The sequence below is a fragment of the Xiphophorus hellerii genome, chromosome 3, assembly GCF_003331165.1.
Source record: "Xiphophorus hellerii strain 12219 chromosome 3, Xiphophorus_hellerii-4.1, whole genome shotgun sequence".
Classification (NCBI taxonomy): Eukaryota; Metazoa; Chordata; class Actinopteri; order Cyprinodontiformes; family Poeciliidae; genus Xiphophorus; species Xiphophorus hellerii.
The window spans coordinates 23,561,535-23,580,564 of record NC_045674.1 but is presented as its reverse complement, the minus strand read 5'-3'; the positions used below and the strand labels follow the sequence as shown (position 1 = coordinate 23,580,564).

The following is a 19,030-nucleotide window of genomic DNA, read 5'->3' as shown; positions in this document are numbered from 1 at the left end:
AGTGTAAAAGTTGTTGCTGAAAGTAGAAAAGTGTTTTTTCAGTATTAGTGACTGGTTTAAAATGACTCTAGGTTATGAGAAACAATATGAAGTTGACAGGAAGAACTAGAGAGATAACCACTGCAGAGAGAACTTCAGGGGATAACAGAAAGGCTGAACCCAGAGTTGGTCTGTTCTTATCTTTTTGAGAATTCAGCCAATGTCATGGAGCAGGAATGCTTAGAAAATCTCCAAATTAAGATAGGATACTACGTGAATACTCAGAGACAAATAGTAAAATTCTGTCATTGCAAACCTTCACAAAGGCAACGTCTCTCAAATATGCATAGTGTGATCCACTTCTGTTCCTTACATACCCATTTAACCGAATACAAGCTCATGTTCAATAAAATATCCCTATTTTTGTAGTTTAGACATGCAATCTACAGTACAGACCAAAAGTTTGGACACACTTTCTCATTGAATTCAATGAGAAGGTGTGTCCAAACTTTTGGTCTGTACTGTATTTACGCATATAAGCTACTTGTTCAGATCCATTGCTCCATGAACGTAAAGGACAGAGGTCTCAGATATGTGCCGGTGTTTGTGTCTCACAGTACCATGGGCACGTAGCAAAGCTTCTGCAGTGAAGAGAGGGGCTTGCAGCATGTCCGCCGTCTCCACTATCAGCATGTCCTTCAGCCTCCGCAGGTCCTGAGGCCGCAGGCCCTCATACAACTGAAATGGAAAAAAGGTCAGAGACAAGAGAAGAATTACCAAGTTCACGGATGGGAAGGGAAGAGATAGGTGTTGAAGGTGGTTAGAAGATTAAAACAACAATTTTGACTGCAGCCAAATAAAAAGAGAGTTGGTTTGATAATAGGTGACAAAAGCAGATGACAATGCAGATGAAAGTTCCACGAAAATGCTGAAAAAAAGAGATAAGAGAGCAGTCTCTGTAAATGATTACTGGGACATGACTTAGTCGTGTACATTGACACAATAAAAGACAGAATACACAGATCACAAACATTAGCGCAGACTAATTTTTGTAGATTTGTCTAGACAAGGCATCTCGTACATAAATATGGCAGTAATTCCTATTTTTAGTATTGGATGTTTGTCTTAACTAGCAGCAGGTTTCATGAGTGTACTAATGTTACACCCGATGTAACTGAAATAATAGATAATATAAGAAACCGTTTTAAATGCTAGGTCTAAATAAATAGTAATTTTACACCACCAACAAACAAAGTGACACCAACTGTTTGGGTTTAGCAAGTGGAAGGTATCCAGTAAGTGTTAACTTATAAAAAGAGCTATGTCTGAGAGAGCAAGAGCAAAAAGCTGACACTTTTTTTTTAGTGCTTTGTTAGATTCTCAGCACTACAGACAAAGCTACACTAAACAATGGTCCAGGCAATGTTGTAAATCAAATCAGGCAGTGACAAACAAAATGAACTGTTTCTGAGGGTTTTATTCTGTACCTCCCTTCGATCGAGAGCTGCATACTCTGCTTCTATACCCTCCGCCTCAGGGGCCAGAGAGAAGACCATCTGCGACTCCAGGCTCAGGGCCAAATCCTTGTGGTGCTGCTTCTCGGCACAGTCACATGGAGTCTCGCGGTTTTCGTTCTCCACAAACAGGTCTGCTCCTCTCTGCAGCAGTAACTGAGCAAGCAACAAGAAAAGAAAAAAAATGGCTTGAATTATAGGAGATGACTGGAAACACTTAAAGCACAACAAGCAATGCAAATTGTTATCACTTTACACATCTAACACAGCATCTGTGGGAAGCTCTGCGTCTGCTCCTGAGCTCCTAAAACTGGGCAACCAGTTAAGTTTAGTCAGAAAATTGGGATTGTTGGTTCTAACAGATCTTGACCAATCAACTGCAATCCAATCATATGTAAAATTAAATCCAATAGTATTGTTTTTTTTATTACACCCTATTTGAACATACCGTATTATTCTTCCCAATGGCCAGATTTTGGCCCTTGAAATGATTTTATTCAGCTCCTGATAAGACAAGAAAGGTCAAAATTTGGCCAACAAAACAGAAAACAATTGATGACCAAAAAAAAAAACGTATTTCGTTTTTTTTTAATAAGGTGACAGTTCAAAGTCCTTTATTTGTTTTGGATCTTTAACGACATATAAATTTCATAAAAATTGTATTTATTGTCGAGCAAGTAATACAAAAAAAAAAAAGGAGGAAAAGAAAATCACAATAAATAAAGGAGGAAAAGAAAATCACAATAAATACATTTTTGCATTTTTAATGTAGTGAACTTTGTGGAACTTTTAAAATTTTTCAGGTTTGGCCCCCATTGCAAAACGTTTGAACACCACTAGATGACAGAATGTTACTTTAACTCAAAGCCCATCCCAAATGTCCCCATGACATACAAATTTAGGTATGCAAAAAGCTTCTTGGATTGTAAGTGGTGAAATGATCAGCACTTACAACACAAACAGATCTAATGTGATTAAGGTTAGATTAATTAAGCACCAATGTTTTTTGGTGATTCTATAACAAAAATAAATGCAGTTTTCCAAAGTGCCAGTACTTGGCACAGTTATATTCCCTCTAGTTTCCAGCACAACGTAGATAAAGAAAATTATACCATCCTAAGAGAAGCGGACTGTAGCTTTGCTTATCTGGTATTTCTTTGCTTCTTGCTGATAATTTTTGGCACTAAATTCTGTGGTAAATAATGTGGTTTAGCAGTCATTCTATCAGTATGTGTTTCTTTGAGATTCCAGACACACCTCCACATATGACGAATGGTTTCTTTCTCTCCTCCTTTCTGCAGCACCAGTGCAGTCTCGCAACAACTCAAAGTCCAATCCGACACTTGGTAAGTGCTTTGTTTTAGTGGGAACTACAACCGGTATCGAGTCACGTAGTGCAACGCTTAGCGTTAAATCTGTCTGATTGATTTGAATTCAACTCTGTCAAGATTTTGGCCTTTGTCTTGTGAATACATATGTGATAAAACCAGAATATTACTAATTCAACACTCTGTGTGCTGCTCTACCACTGCAGAACAAAAATAAGAACATACTACTGCAACTTCACAACAGACGTCATCAATACAGCCCATAAAAGAGGTAGGACATGCGGTAGAGTACTATCCTGAAAGAAAAACACCACTCTCTTGAGTGCTGCACATTTCTCCCCTGTACCACTGCTTCAGGGCAACATCTTCAAGATGCTGACAGCAGATTTGGGAGTTGATTTTCAGTCCTTTTTAGACCTAAAAATGCCCAACAAGCTCTCTCTTAATGAAAACTGCCATCTTCCAACCCAGCTGGCGCCTGACTTTAAGTGGTGCCCTGCATCCATTAGCGATCCAGCTGCAGGGTTCATCTATGTGCTCCATTAGGAGTCACTCTCACTTCATCTAGTCAGAATATGTCTTTTTAAAAATTCTTCCTCCTGGTGCTCCTCTGTAAAATCTTTTTGGTTCAGCTCAGTGGTGGTTGTGCTCCAGTCTGTTCTACTTCAGTCATTCCCAATTGTTTCTAAATCTAAATACCATAGTTGCTCCAGAATTTTACACCAAAGTAAAGTTACTAGTATGATTTACTTTTGTATTACTATACTATTTAAAAAAAAAAAAGAAAAGATGCCCTACCTTTCCTTCAGGCCCAGTTTTTTAAGAATTTTGTACTGATTCTGTTTCTATCCCAACAGTAAAGGCCAGTCACAGCTGTTCTGGGGCTACAATTCAGACTTACACTGTATGGGTAAGTAATTTTAGTATCCAAATAAACTAAAATATTGTGGCATAAACACACATATGCCACTATATGCTTTTTTGGGGGATAATATACTGAGAACAATACAATGTTCAGCTGCAATATAATTTTACAAGTACACATCATTCAGATTAATTAGAAAGCACAGTGTGTTTTTTATGATGAACAATAAGCTGTGTAGACATGAATAAACTGTATATGTGCACTTGTTGTGCACACATACAGTTGAAGAACAACTGAAGAACTGAAGGGAACTGTAGAGATAGATTTTTTTCTTCTTCTTTCTTGGAATACCAATCAAAGTTAATCTTACCGTTACTTTTATGATGAGCAACATCAGTAAAACGATGCAATTTAACACTCAGCTCAGGTTTTTAAATTATAGTTATAGCTGGGAATATGTTTAAGACAGTAAGTTTTTAAAACCTCACCTCAACTGAGGTCCTCATGCCTGAGGCGGCTGCATAGTGCAGGCAGGTGTTTTTCTTGTTGTCAGTGGCATTGATTTCAGCGCTTTCATACTCTCCATGGTCCAGCTTTGCCCCGGTCCAGGACAAGATGATGTGGAGGCATTCCGTCCGACGCTGTTCATCCTCATAGGGCCGCGAGATCCGTGGCTGCAGTGCTCCCTCTGAGGTCAGGATCTGAGGCCCCATGCAGAGAAGGTGCAGAGATGTCTCATTGTGCACGTTGCGCTTGTTAGGATTGCCATCTTTGTTTATGAGAAACGACCTAGAAGATAAAGGGAACAAAGAACGTCAGTGACTTGGCTCTGGTTTGGTATTTTGTCAATAAGCGCAGGGTTTCCTCCACATGTAATCGATCGTGGCGCACCTCCACAGCAAAATAAAAGTTGCCACAACCAGAATTAAATAGCTTTTTTGTTCTTTTATAAATATCATGAAACCTTTAACGTTTACTTTATTTTGAAAAACCAACACCTCTGGACACTCTGAAATAGGGGGAGTAAAAAGTCAAAAGAAATGTACCTAAGGAAGGTTGAACTGAATGAATTTTCAGTTCAAGTCGTTCAAATATTTAGTTCACATCTCAACGACAATAATGTAGTGAATTAATACAGTCTGGCCTTCATGCGTAATGTTTCAGATACACTTTAAAAAGGCTTCATGGCTAAATGTCTGGTAATTTTTCTGTTGAGACTCATTTCTCATCCAGAAATAGTACCATGCTCTCTTTCAGAATAGCGAGGGACCTGAGGAAAACATTGAGATTGGATGGAGGTGCTCAATGTTCTTTACTGGGATGCAGTTCCCTCAAGTTTTGAAAAATATAGAAATTATGAGTTCCCATAAAACACAGTGTTAAAGCTCTTTTTCAAGAAATCCAGAAAAATACAATGTTCCGCCAGGCTGCAAATTATGGTGTTAAGTTACTAGAGAACAGCTGTAATTTCAGTTGTACAGTATGAATATAGTGAATAAGTGTTTTTCAGAAAACATTCAGTCTGAAATGCCCACAATTGAAACCATGTTGTTTAAAAAAAATCCTGGAGGAAACCCTGAAACAGTTTGCAATTCTCAATACCCATTATTATACTCTTATTATTTAAGACTCTCTATCTAAAACTTGATTATTATTTTTTTACAGCTTAGTTCACTGGTAGTAGTTGTAGATCAAGCTCTTTAAAAGTTGATGATGTGCTTGACTTCACAGAAAAATCTACTTTGATTACAAAAACATTTTTTGAAAACTATAAATGAAATTGTTTTTGGTTTCCTTTTTAGTTTATATGGAAACTACAAAACTAAACAAATTTACAACCCTCCAATAATTTTAGTCAGGTAAGAATGCCACACAGTGCGGGCAATTTAGTTACAGAAAAATCGAATGGTCTTAGTGAGTCAATAACAAATGAGTACTACAAGGCTGTTAGCTTATAAAATGGAGAAGCTCTTGGAATCCAAACCTATTCCAACACAGCATGTTGCATTCCTGAGAACAGATGGCTGTACAACAGGACAGATGGGAAAGGGACGTATAGAGACAAAACACCAACACTTTTCTCTTATGACACATTCATTTTGCACTCATAATCATATGCCAGACAGCTATTCAAATAAAGCAAAGGCAATTATCTCCTCATCAATCAATCCTCATTGACTTCACCTAGTGAAAAAAATAAGACTGGAAATTTAAATCAACTCTGTGGAAAAAAGTTTTCTTCACAATTCAACTTTTATTTGAGTTCTGACCTGAGTAGGCGCATCATGGCGTGCCGGGCAGCGTAGTGCAGTGGAGTGTTGTGCTGGTAGGACTCTCCGTATGTGGCGTTGGGATCCAGAGCCTCTTTGAACTGTGGGTTGCTCTCATAGAGCTGGCAGGCTAGCAGCTCGTCCCCGTTGATGAGAGCCTTACGGAACTTGGTCGCAGTGTTCCCCATGTCTTCGCCAGCTGTGGGTTCAAGCTCTCACTGAAGCACAGCCACCTTTTAACTCTTCCTCAAGCTGTTCAAGTCAAATAAGCCAGCATGTTGTATGTTCAGCATGCCCTAAAGGAGAGAACAGAAAATATTGTTGAATCCTATTGAGTCCAACAAGGCCAATAACTCAAAAATTACCATAAGCATACATCCTCAATGTTGCTCAAGCTTCTCTCCGACCAACACCGGTGTCAGCATCACCAGTGCGATGAAATTTTGTTGATTCCCCCCCCTTGTAGAACTGAACATAGTGCGCACAAAGCTCACACAGAGCGAAGGACAAGACTTCCTTTGGCATCACCAGGAACTTCCGCCTTCTTGTGCCAACGCTGCCCCTCCCACAGAGACCAGAATTCACAATAAAGCCCCATAGCTCCACATGGGGAATAACATGCGGCAAGTCAGCATTCTGCTTCCACCAGAACACCATATGGTCATGACGGTTTGGGCACCAAGAGGCTGATATGTACGTGGTATCTACCTGATGCACAAATATGCAGAGAATTGCATCCTGGGTACAAAATGCATGTGCTATATGTGCTTCTCCACATATAGAAAATACTATCGCCAGAAACAAGTGTTATACTGTGTACTTCCTTGTCACAATGTTTTGAATCTTTTTACTGTCAGATTACATCCACATACTTAGTGGATTTTATATGATAAATCAACACAAACTAGTGCGTAAATGTCATTTGGAAGGATAATAACATATGTTTTTTAAGTTGTTTTTTTTGCATATCCATTCCTATTTGCATTGAAAACCCTAAATAAAAAAAAATTGCAATCAACTTTCTTCTGAAATTACCGACGTAAATAAAGGAAAACAGAGTCCACCAATGTAAAATTTGATTTCAGATGCATTGACATGAGAACCGGCAAAGCACCAATTTCTTACCCTCCCCCACCGCCAAGCACATACAAACAGGATAAATGTAGCTCCCTTGGGTCACAAAACTTGAACTGCAGTTTCATCTGTCTACACTTCTCAGTGCTTTGGTGCTTGTTATCATCAGGCAGAATGCTGGCTGGAAAGGCTCAGAAATTTGTTCTGATAGAGCGAATAGAGAGCTTGCGTGGAAATTATGGATGCCAGGAATGTTCATGTAAACTCTGCCCAGCATATTGGGAAGGGAGCTAAGTGGAGTTTAGGGAAAACATTTGAGATAAGTGTAAACACACACACACAAAAAAAAATCTTCATCAACAATAAAAATAACACTCAGTTGTTTGTCATGCGCCTATTGATGACCTCACACAAGTCATGCCGTGTGTCATTCAGTTATCTGATTACAATCTTGTGCTTTGTATTTAAGCAACAGAGGGAGAGGAGACAAGGCAAAAAAATGAGTGCATCTGCTTCACCAGTTACCTTCTTTACAGATAGAAAAACACTCTAGCTTGTTAATCAGAACTCGATCTGATTAACAAAACCTTCAGTCATTTTAACTGCTTGAATTTCAAAAGCTACTATGCAGACATGGCACAAAAGGGAGTATCAGTTGTGAACTGGATTTTCAACAGAGGCATATCACCTGTTTATTTCAGCTGCCACAATGGAGAGTTAGATATCAACAGGTAACAGGAAGCTGAAGGTGCGACAGTAAAGTTGTTCTGCTTTATCTGTCGGAAGAGTCCATTTCTGTGTTTCATGACACATGCTGGACTGAGAAATGTTTGGGAAATATCACATTTAAGATAAGGGTATGGACTTATACACACAGCCTGCTATTTAGAGTTTGCAATATTAACGTCACTACAATAAGACGTAAAAGACAGTTTAAGGACTGGGTGCATTCATTAACAGTCACCAGGGAAGATCGAGTTCTCATCTTAAACAGAGAGCAAAGCATTTTTCAGTGACAGGATGTCAGAAATGACCTGTAAAGGGGATTGGATATACAGTTGGTAATTAATCATTGAAATTGATCATAATCTGTTGTTTTATTGACTTTTTGCATCGTTTCAAACTACTTTTTTTTGCAACCAACTAGGTCTGTCGCGATAAACGATAAATCAATTAATCGTACGATAAATTAAAACTACCGACGTCATTTTAATTCTCGGCATTATCGTCTCTTCTGACCTTTTTCTCTTTCTGTTGATGACACTGAACGAAAAAAGGCTCAACTCCGGTGCTCTCCACTGACTCCTCCCTTCCTCATTTCCTTAGTGTAAAGCCCAGCGCACACGACAGGATCTTAGAGTTGTCGGCCGATTGTCGGCCCATTTTCAAAACCTGACAGATCACACATTAGCCAACAGAAATCCTAGCTATAACGGTTCCATCGGGTTCGGTCCTGCCGTGTGGTGTCCAACAATGGGCACAAAATAATGGCTACAAGTCCAGTTAACTAATTTTAAAACCGGGCATTAATCAATGCTTTACTACAATCTACCTGCAATGCATGTGGCTAGTGTCAGCGTAAAGTCCTGACTGAATGAAAATCATTATAACCTATTTACGTCACGTTAACGAAGAACAGCTGAAAAGTTACCGGGTTTATCAACTGCGGTAGCAATTTCGCTTCAACTCCTCCTCTTGTCATTTCTATATTCTTTGCATGTTAAATAAACATTAATGTTGTTTCCACGTATCATCTCCAATGTCCGCTGGACTTCGGGTTGCGCCGTGTCAGCTGTTTGGGATTCCCTCCGTAATTTCCCCTCAGAAAGCACGGAGAGGAGAATCCGCGCTTTCTGATTGGCTACCTGTCACATTCAACAGGCTGCGTTAACTATCCCAGTCGGGGAAAACCCCTGATTTGGATCGGAGCGGCAACGACGATCTACCGTAACACACCACACACTCTTAGAAAGACCAAAGTTTTAAGATTGTTGTAAGGGGTAAAATAGGAGCAAAAAATCATGTAGTGTGAATTATTGCATCAGGTAGTCGATGTGCCCGTCTTCTCTATTTAAATCTAATTATTACTGAAGGGCAACATAATATACAGACTTCATAATCTTTACTCTTTTGGTTGAATGCAGTATTTATTTCCACTTTGGCTTTATTCTGTTTAGTTTTTTTTCAAGTGCGTTTTTTGTTAATGGAGACTAAGAATCCATTTTAGTTTTGTTTTTGGTTGTTTTGTTTATTTTGTTTATCAGTTGCAGTGTTAAGTATTCTTTTGAAAATAAAGTGTATCTATCTTTGGCAGGAAATCGCATGCATTATTACGTCATTTCCATTACATCAGTGTTAAAAGGTCTTCAAACAATATTATAGTTTATCGCAATAATTTTTTGAGACAATTAATCGCTCAGCAAAATTTGTTATCGTGACAGGCCTGCAACCAACACAATTTTGGTATGTTTTAATCAACCCTGTTACTGGAGTATTTTGGAACAAGACTTATGGGGCATAGCCCAGTGGACGCACTGGTTTGGAAAATCATGCCTACTCAGTTCACATTTGCCCTCACTGGGACTCAAGTGGTATCTACCCACTGCTAGCTCTCACTGAGCCTCCAGATCTAATGTAAGTAATGATTCTTACATTACAGATCCCTTGCCTACAGAATACAAAGCCTTCTTAAGTTAAAGCTCTTTTGTAGTTACAACATATGAATAACTGATGTAACACTGGTGTTGAAATAATAAATACCATATGATATCATGCTCGTTTCATCTTTAGGTTTCCAGAAAGGGGGGCGTTAGCTAGTTTTCTTCTCTCTTTTTGTTGTTGAGCTGTATTTGTGGATGTCCAATAACCTGTAGGATTTTATTGACTCCAGAGGTCAGAGCTTTACAAACTGATAGCAAATCAGCAACAAAATCTCTGAGTATTTCAATTCCATTACGCACTTTAATTCTGAATATAACTGTAACAGATGAGGTCATCTGTTTACACCAATGAAGTATGAACATGCAAAGTAATGTGCTTACAATTGAGGACAAAAATATGAATTGTCTAAACAGTGCTGCTGCTCTGGAGCACGTTAAGTGTCAAACGTGTCATGTGGGGACAGAGATCACACACGATCACAAGACAAAGCAGTCACTCTGCAGAGACAACACGTTGAGGAGAGACAGACTTGATCATTTCATGAACAAAAAAAAAAACACACTTGAAGAGTTACTGTCCAGATGTATTACTAATTAATCCGTCTGACAATAGTTAACGACACTCCCCCAAAACAGCGCCAACCAGCCACATCTAACAGCAACTATCTAAACAGCTCGCTTTCATTACAAACATTAAATGCCAATTTGTCTGCTGAGCTTCAACTTCTCCCAGAACTCTTGATGTGGGCCTTGTACCCTCTCGTGTCGTGCGGTGTTTACCATTTTCGCTAGCTCAAACTGTCAGCGTGTTATGTTGTCATAATGAAAAGCCCTCGATATTCGCTCTGTTGTGGTTACATTTCTGGCCAACAAAGGCATTCGCCACTTACTGACCTTAGTCTAGTTTAGCTGCAGACCACTCCGATTGTTGTCACCGCTGCTATTCATGGGAAAACACAACGAGTATTGTTAGCAATGTAGTATTCAAAACAAAAAACCCCGTGACGCTAGCATCTGCGTGGACGAACGTCAGTGCACGCGCTAGCTGGGAAGCTAAGGCGCTACCACCAATGCTAGCCAACTTGACGCTAACTAGAACAGTTGATAAACTCAGTAAACAGAGTGTGACAAGTACTGCGACTTACACAGATGGTATTTCTCCCTACAGGAGACTTGACTTCGCGGAGCAGCTGCAGGTCACAACCGCCCAAAGGAAGCTTCTTCTCTAACGCAATCTTTGTGTGGAAACGCCGCTCAGAGGAGAGATGTAGCCCATTGCCAAATCCCCGTTCATTTTACTGGCTGACCATCGGGTTGCCAGGTTTCAGGATAACCCGGAAACAGGCACAGAGAGCATGTATTTGAAAAGTTATAGGCTACCTCCAAGACAGTTACAGCTGACTTTTATATAAATATTTAATGTCATTTTGGTTCCATGGATAAGACTCAAACACATTAGGACACGGGATTGTTATATGTATATATATATATATATATATATACTTTTTTTTCTTTTTCCTTGTCAACAATAAACTAAGCACACAATATTTGAATAAAATAAGCAAAGCAGTTAGAGTTCTGTAGGCAAGGGATCTGTAAATCACTGCAGATTTCAAACATAAAAAGGTTCTTGCAGGTTTGCAAGATTGCACAAAAATCACTAAACTATATTCCTAGATTTTTCAGGTAGATCTTCTTTTGTAGATTTTTTTTTGTGTGTGTGTGTGTGTGTGTCTTTTCAGCAATAAGAACCGGATATGCTTCATTCTTGCTTTATTTTGCCAAGTCTGCATTTTAGTAAAAACCACTAGGTGTTTTTTGTCTTATTTTACTATTAAAAGAAATTAAATTTATAGCAAAAACTTTGATGAATATCCCTGTTGCACCTTACATTTCTCATTTTTAAGATTTTAAATTGTCTTTTTATGAAAGGTCTGACATTAATAGGAATTCTGTGCAAATGTTTTGTTAAATCTTCATCCACTCTTTTGCCAACCAAATTTAAGCCATTCTTGAATTGTCATTAAGGGCCGCCCAAAATTGTTCCGAGGGCCACAAATGGTATCTGGGCTGCGTTTTGGAGACCCCTGAACTGAATCATGGAATATACTGTACATTTCAATGCATTGTTAATATACCATCACAAATCATGTGCTTCCACTGCTCTTTTTCCTTTCATCCTGTTACAGCTGTGCTTATGTGTGGTGCCAAACTACATACATGTCTATAACTTTGAAACAGCAGAAGAAGCAGTGTGGATGATGGCATTTAATGAAGGAAAATGTCAGCGGATATAACATGAAGCTCATGCCTTGAGACGCTGCTCTAAACTGTGAAATGAGTTTGCTTCACTATCAACTCTGGTTTTAGAAACCGCTGTTGGTTACGTACCTTTTTCAACCCCGTTTTTCCTTCCACTCAACTTTCCAAAGACATGCTTGGATGCAACACAATGTGAGCAGTCCACTTCTTTAACAATAACAATTTATGACTTACCCACATCTGTTACAGCTGTCAGAAAATGAATTTGTTTTAGGAATATTTTATTTGTTATTATTATTTTTTGCTAGGTGGGATCTATCATCAGAATTAACAAAAGTATAGTGCTTGAAATGTATCACTTTGTGTGCAGTAAATATGTCATATTTCACTTATTGAACTGAATTACCAAAATAAGTTCAATCTTCCATAATATTGTAATTTATCTATATATATCTGTGCTAAGTGTATCATTTCATATGTTTATCAACTCTCAACACTACTGAATAAAGAACAAAATCATAATCTCTGGCTTTACACCAAAAATCATTGTGGTGAGATTTAACAAAACTATAATCATAATGAACCTCTGTTCAGCATCTCAGTCTGTTATGACTGCAGCACACAATCAGCAATGGTGTTGTAGATCATAAATAAATAAATAAATAAAATTAAATTAAATTAAATTAAAAAAGATAAATAAAAAATAAAAAGTCCGACATACTTAATATGTAGGTTGAAGTCTACATATTCAGACTTTTTTTTAATCTAGAGGATATTCACTGTTTGTTTTTTTTTTCAATTTATTCAATTATTGTTTTTTTGAGATTAACAATATCATGGCAGACATTTTTGGTTTAGGAATGGAAATGTAGCGTGGCGGCCTGTGTAATGACAAAATTACGCCACTAGAGTGCGACGCAGTCCACAAGACTATCAACCCCGTTTCGTGTGATGAAGTGCAGCTGACCAATCGCGATGCGTCGGGGGCGTCATATACCTGTAAATTTATGAGCTTCATTCACGCTTCAATAGAAATGCGAAATGCGCACATTAACCCTTGATAGAGCATGAAAATAAACTCGGATTTAAACAGCTCTCCTATACACAAGTTTAATGCACAACAGAACACAAATGCCTTTTATTATCAAATATCCGAACTTTGAAGCAATATATAGCATAATATTCTCACATTTTAGCAGTGCACACATTTCATATAAACAGACCTTCAATAAATAATCTGAAAACACATAATCTGACTGCAAAGGTTGATGCTGTAATGTCTGCAACGAATAAGCAGTACATTTCTTTCTCTCTTCTCTTTTTTTTTTTTTTTAAGAAAATGGTTACATTAATCACATGCTTTAGTACAAAATTCCAAATACACAAACTTTGTTGGGGCATTTGAAAATATTTAGTCCAGGAACAATTCAGGCCACTAAAAGATTGAATGACCTCATTTCTGGATGGTAAAGCTTATTCGTGTAGTCTGGTAAATTGTCCTACATGTGCTTGATCATTTTACTTAAACGACAAAGGAAATTAAATGTTTCAGCCAAAACAAGATCAACAAAACAAAACAAACAAAAAAAAGCAAAATGTTAACTCCTTATTACTGTGGCAGATGAAAACCAAGCAAAATGAGGCCCCTTGTTTTTAAAGTTTGACAGGAAAAGAAATATGAAATTAGGGGTTTGTGTAAAAAGGATAGTAAGACATGCTTTTTGTTGGTGGGGGCTCTTTACTGTAGGGGCTACTGATGGTAGCAGTAGCCAACTCTTCACACTTGCCGTTTGCAGGTGAGTCTTCTGAGCTTGGACCGTTAAGAGACAAACGCCTTCGCTTGCATGCGATGGAAAATGAGTCAGCCTTGCTTGGAGAGAGAGCTGATGACTGAGTCTCTGTCCAGGAGCTGATCAGAGCTTCACTACCAGTCACCTCATCTTGCACCTGCGGTTTAACCTTTACCGACTCTTCTGGGAAACCGGCAGTAGGGCTGGGCCGGGGTGACCAGGGCAGACTTGGAGGGACTTTTCTTTGGTAGGTTTGGTAGCCTGCTCTGGACCCCCACCCTGCTGACATTGTGGTGAAAGGAGAGTCTGGGTAGTAGCTGAGAGCATGGGTAGTCTGCATGGACAGCGATTTGATGCCATAAGGAAGGAGGGAGCTCGAGTACTCCCCCTCATACGGCGTCAAGTCGAGCTTGCTGCTGGAGGCGCTGCTGTTCCCCCCCTGCTGCATAGAGGTGACAAACCACCTCTGCGACGCTCCGTCTTCTGTCTGAGGTGAGAGGAGGCTGCTGGTCTGCGGCACAGCTCTCTCGCAGTTGTAGAAGCGGTTCTGGGGGAGGTTGTTGACGAACTGGTCCTGGAAGAGGGGCTGCATGGTGTACCGGGTGCCGGGCACAATCTGGTGGGCACGGGGAGAGTCAGTCGGAGAAGGGGTGAGGCGGTCATTCTCTGGAGCTGTGTACATTCTGGAAACAAATAATGATGAATTAAATATAATGTGTGTGTGTGTGTGTGTGTGTGTGTGGGTGTGTGTGTGTGTGTGTGTGGGCGCGTGCATGTGCGTGTGAGGGAAGGGAGGGGGAAGAATGCATACGATATGTGTTGCCAGATGCAATTGTGTGTCATGAATGCGATGTAAAAAATCAATTTAAAAAAATACTCACGAATCATAGTTATCTCTAAAACCTTTGGCAAAAGGATTGTGATCAATTTTCAACTGTGTGATCTAAAGAGAAGAAAAGCAAAAGAATTAGATGCAGGAATTCAGAATATAAACAAAGATCATATCCTCTTTATATTTTTTGGACAACATAAATGTCAAACATATACCCATAATGGTTAGAGTTAGGAAAGTATGGGACCCTCAACAGAATCGAAGCATTGACATTCCAACAACAACAGCCTTTATGTTCAAATGTTATTCATCATTACATCTAAAATGATATTGTTTGCAACTGGAGCAAAACATCGGGCAAATATCACACTGACTGACTTTACAAACTATGTATCTTTGCATAGTTTAAATATTGAAAGCCCTTAGGATAGAGTGTCTAGGTTTTAAGATTTTTTTTTTTAGTATTTACAGAAATTCATTTGTGTTTTCTAGAGTTCAGAGAAGAAATTATCTAACAAACTGTATCTTTCTCTCCAGTTGGTTCTTTCAGAGGAACACAGATAATTTGAGGGGGGACACAATATTTCCTTCTCAGTCATTGTTCAGTCGAAAAGCTGTTTTCTAGTTCTGAAAAGAAAATCTAATCACTAAAATCTTTAAATTGAACATTTTAAATAGTAAGGATTAGACATTTTGCTTTGCAAATATGTATAAACAGTAGAGCATTAAATCTAAGCACTTAGTTTGGTTTTGCCTTAGAATAATAAATTACACACTCACAAAGTCCAATGAAACAAAAATCCTAAATTGCTAAATTATTAAATAAGTCATACTGTATTCCCTCTTTACCAAGTGAAAGTGAGAATAGTCCAGTGGAATAATAAAATGCCTTGTGTTCATAAACTCACATCAGTGTTCTGGTAGGCAGTGACTGCTATGAACTGGTTTTCTGGAAAAGTGAAACACTGGGTCTTTACGTCACCGTTGTCCTCCACTCCATCTTCCGTCACTTCCACAATGTGCAGCCGGGGCTGGTATTTGTGAAGCGATTGGAGCACAATCATCTGTTTGTGGAACAAAAATGCAAATTAAAACACATCAAAACGAGCGAATCGATTTTTGAAAGTACTGTTCATTTGCTACCAAGACCCATGAATTTATTAGCTGTAATAATTTGATGACTTTAATTGGATATTGCTTTTGTGTTTGCCCAAAATCTGCACAAGAACATATGTTAAACTCTAACTATCGTCAATTTTCCTATTAATAACACATTGTTTTCTATTTAAATCATTTTTGTCGACAAAAACATGTAATACACTTTGAACATTTAAAACAAAGATTTCGTGTAGGATGATTTCGTGTGAATTATTTAGACACATTGTCATAATTATATGTCAATATGTCTGGTAAATTTTTGCATTTGCGTTTTTTTACGGCGCATTATTACCTGCGACGTGTTGTGGTTGGTTCCCTTGTTATTGGTGAGTTTTAATTTGCTGAAGGAGATCTCCTGTCTCATCCAGTGGGCCCCGGTGTTAGGTGACTCAGGGTGGATGTAGACTTTGTTTCCTGATAATATTTACAACATACAAGTGTATAGAACAAGCAGGAATGAATGCTTAAAAAATGTTTAATTCGCATTGTATTTATGTTTTGCTTATTTGTTTGCTTTAATCGAGGAGCAGAAATATATAAGGAAAATTTTAAAAGTTTTATTTTTTAATTTTTTTAATTTTTCCCCAGCCTGGTTCACCTTGGTTGTTGTTGTCCGCCTTCCCACATGTGACCCATTTGCCTCCCTGGAATCTCCAGTGGTTTGGATCTGCCAGCACCACCTCCACAAACACGTTATAATGCGCTGTCACATTCAAACCAGCGATGTTAAAACTGAGAAAGGGAAACATTCGCCTGGAAACACAAACCATCGTTCAGAAGCAAGGTAATTCTCACTGTAAAGTTTTTTTTAAATGTACTTATTTGAGTTTCACCCCTGCCATCTAACCTGCCCTGCTTGGTGATAATCATCTCGGTCTGGTGCCGGTGAAACTTGACCCAAAGCGGCCTATTGCAAAGGTAAACCTGGGCCCTCATCCCGGGCCCGGTGCCCGGCAGGGCGACGCTGCTCAGAGCGGAACCCGAAGCGGTGTATGGATTGTAAATGCAGCCGAGGTTCTGCCCGTGTTGATAGGAGGCGCTGAAGTGGCTGCGCCCGGCGGCCGAGGAAGAATACCCCGCCGTTGGCAACACGGATCCCAGGTGGAGAGTCGACGAATACCTGGCTGCGCCGGACGAGGGGTACACGGCCCCGCTGGGGGTGTAGGGGATAAAGGAGCAAGGGTTCGCTGTTTCTGGGCTGTGCTTGGTAATCGTGGATGGGATGTAGAAGCGATCGGAGGGCATGCCGTGTTCCGGATACCTGTTGCCCGCCGGCTCATCTCCATCCACGGCGGGAGAGGCGCGCTTCTCGTCCGCCGCGTCTTTTGCAGATGAGTACCCGCTGCTTTCTCCCTCACCGCCCAGCATGACTGCGCCTGTCGTCTCCCTCTCAGTGAGGATGCTTCGCAGCTTTGGTTTCTGCCTTGGATTTCCAGTGAAGACTGCGCTCTTAGGGGACGTGTTTTACCTCTAGAGTCAATGATTGTGCTCAAACTTCTTCAGGGGATCCACTGGAGTGTCCACTGTTAACGGAGACACAGAGACATTAAAGTTAAAGTCAGTTAAGAACAGACAAAGTGACATGAAAGGCCTGCACGTTTCCAGTTGTTAGACATCAGTGAAATAGTCGTAAATTAAGATGTCATTAGTGATGCCAAATGGAAACTGAAACTTGCATTTCTCTGAGAGCAGAAACTATAAAACAAATGACGTTTTCATTTTTTTCTTTATTTTCCAGTACGACGTTAATCCTTAAAGAGGTTATAGAACTTCATATGACTTATTATAACAGTTAGTAAAAATTTACTAAATGGTTATATTAAAAGTCCAGTCAAACAGCTTAGATAAAATCATATGATCGATCTTTTTTCAGATTGTGTAGTTTTTCAATTTGCTTCAGGACATCCCAGCCAATTTCTTGTAAATCATATGACAAACCCGAAATGGGATGCACAGATTTGAGCTGCAACCATGATTGAAAACGCGATCACGGTTCACGAAATTCGTGACACACTCACTTTCAGGAGTAAATTGCAATTCTGCAGACAAAAGACGTTTTTTTTTTTTTTTTTTTTTTAAATAAAATAAATAAATAAAAATACAAATGATTAGTGTTTTTTGTCTGTTTTCAGAAACAAATGTTAAAGCGTATTTTGGTTAAAAATACGTTAACAGTTTTTAATATGCATACTTGTGTTATGTCAGAAAAACCTCGGCCCGTTTTTTTGCTTTTCTTTGAAACAGAAACTCCTGTTTTTTAATGAATTTACATTCATTTACTTCTGATGCGCTCCTGCGTCCCAACGGGACTTCCGATAAGAAACGGGGAAATAGACAATTATTTTTCCGTTTGAAGAAACCTGTGATGCTTCCTGCATGAGACAGATCAGACACATGAAAGGAAAGCGACTAAATTCAAACGCATAGTGACAACATGGTAAAAAGCATGACGTTTTGCATTTTGTGACAACCTTTTAATATCTGTTCTGTTGTAAATAACTTTATCTGCAACAACAGATGGAGGATTTAAGAAAAAGAAAAAAATTCTACAAATGCAATTACATCTTTAAATTACAATATTTCTTTCAGCTGTAAAATTTTGAACTGAGTCAAAAATCTATTCAAAACTTACCAAGCAGTTGTTTCCTGATTGGAAGTCAACTTCAATAGTTCTAAAATAAAATATGTTACTCAAAAAGAAAAAAAAAAAAAAAAAAACTTCGACGTGTCAAACGATCTGCCAAATTGAAACCACGCCAGAGAGTGCCATCATGTTGTGCGAAGAGCAGTGATGTGAAATTCACAATAAAGCCAAAGAGCCATGTAGAGGCGGGCGGATCGGAGGCGCAGTCGCCGCAGAACTCTCCTTGTGGCCATGACGCAGCGACGACAGCCTTTTATCACGTCTGATCACCAGGGGAGGGGCTGGGGATCCTCAGCATCGCTGCCACGGTGTGCGAGAGGGAGCCTGCATCCTCACCCAATGCATCACATTCATACAACAGGCATTAATCTATGCTTAATCATTTACCTCGAGATTTATTGCAGATTCCTGGTGAGTGGGACGTGGCCTAGATTAGTAGACTTTCATCTGGTATCAATTGCTTTATGAGAGCTCCATGGTTTTGAGCAATTTTTAAAACTTCTAATCCAAAAATCATATTTAGATAATAATAATAATAATAATAATAATAATAATAATAATAATAATAATAATAATAATAATAATAATAATAATAATAATAATAAAGACGTTGCAATTTTAGCCTGAACATAGTCAGTTTAGAGATTTTCACAT

General features: G+C 39.0%; 2 protein-coding genes across 6 annotated transcripts in view; both read right to left on the bottom strand.

The window, feature by feature from the left end:
- The window catches only part of LOC116716976 (ankyrin repeat and IBR domain-containing protein 1), a 40,135-nt gene extending 29,143 nt beyond the window's left edge, over positions 1 to 10,992 (bottom strand). The window contains exons 1-6 of one of the 4 annotated variants that reach the window (XM_032558012.1): positions 10,836 to 10,992; positions 10,585 to 10,630; positions 5,957 to 6,252; positions 4,175 to 4,475; positions 1,467 to 1,649; positions 600 to 717 (exon numbers count right to left, since the gene is read on the bottom strand). In XM_032558012.1, coding sequence (XP_032413903.1) covers positions 600 to 717; positions 1,467 to 1,649; positions 4,175 to 4,475; positions 5,957 to 6,144 — 790 coding nt within the window. In that variant the 5' untranslated portion in view covers positions 6,145 to 6,252; positions 10,585 to 10,630; positions 10,836 to 10,992. Of the gene's footprint in view, positions 1 to 599; positions 718 to 1,466; positions 1,650 to 4,174; positions 4,476 to 5,956; positions 6,253 to 6,321; positions 6,480 to 10,584; positions 10,631 to 10,835 lie in introns of those variants that run through there. The other 3 variants (XM_032558011.1, XM_032558014.1, XM_032558013.1) reach the window with 3 other exon arrangements.
- A 2,044-nt stretch (positions 10,993 to 13,036) lies between these two features.
- eomesb (eomesodermin homolog b) lies at positions 13,037 to 18,608 on the bottom strand. 2 transcript variants are annotated; one of them, XM_032559658.1, is made up of 8 exons: positions 18,365 to 18,608; positions 16,994 to 17,255; positions 16,580 to 16,885; positions 16,331 to 16,485; positions 16,025 to 16,146; positions 15,483 to 15,638; positions 14,624 to 14,685; positions 13,037 to 14,425 (listed from the first exon to the last, which is right to left on the bottom strand). In XM_032559658.1, the coding sequence occupies exons 2-8, from the start codon at positions 17,098 to 17,100 to the stop codon at positions 13,636 to 13,638; spliced, it is 1,698 nt and encodes a 565-aa protein (XP_032415549.1). In that variant the 5' UTR covers positions 17,101 to 17,255; positions 18,365 to 18,608; the 3' UTR covers positions 13,037 to 13,635. The 2 variants fall into 2 exon arrangements, with proteins under 2 accessions (XP_032415549.1, XP_032415548.1); XM_032559657.1 differs by having other exon boundaries at positions 16,580 to 17,255.
- Positions 18,609 to 19,030: the final 422 nt, after the last annotated feature.

Coding starts and splice junctions, on each gene's coding strand:
- eomesb (XM_032559657.1), bottom strand. CDS start 17,100: ATGCTGGGCGGTGAGGGAGAAAGCAGCGGGTACTCATCTGCAAAAGAC. Junction 16,486..16,579: donor ATTATCACCAAGCAGGGCAG/GTTAGATGGCAG, acceptor TTGTGTTTCCAG/GCGAATGTTTCCCTTTCTCA. Junction 16,147..16,330: donor GGCGGACAACAACAACCAAG/GTGAACCAGGCT, acceptor AAATATTATCAG/GAAACAAAGTCTACATCCAC.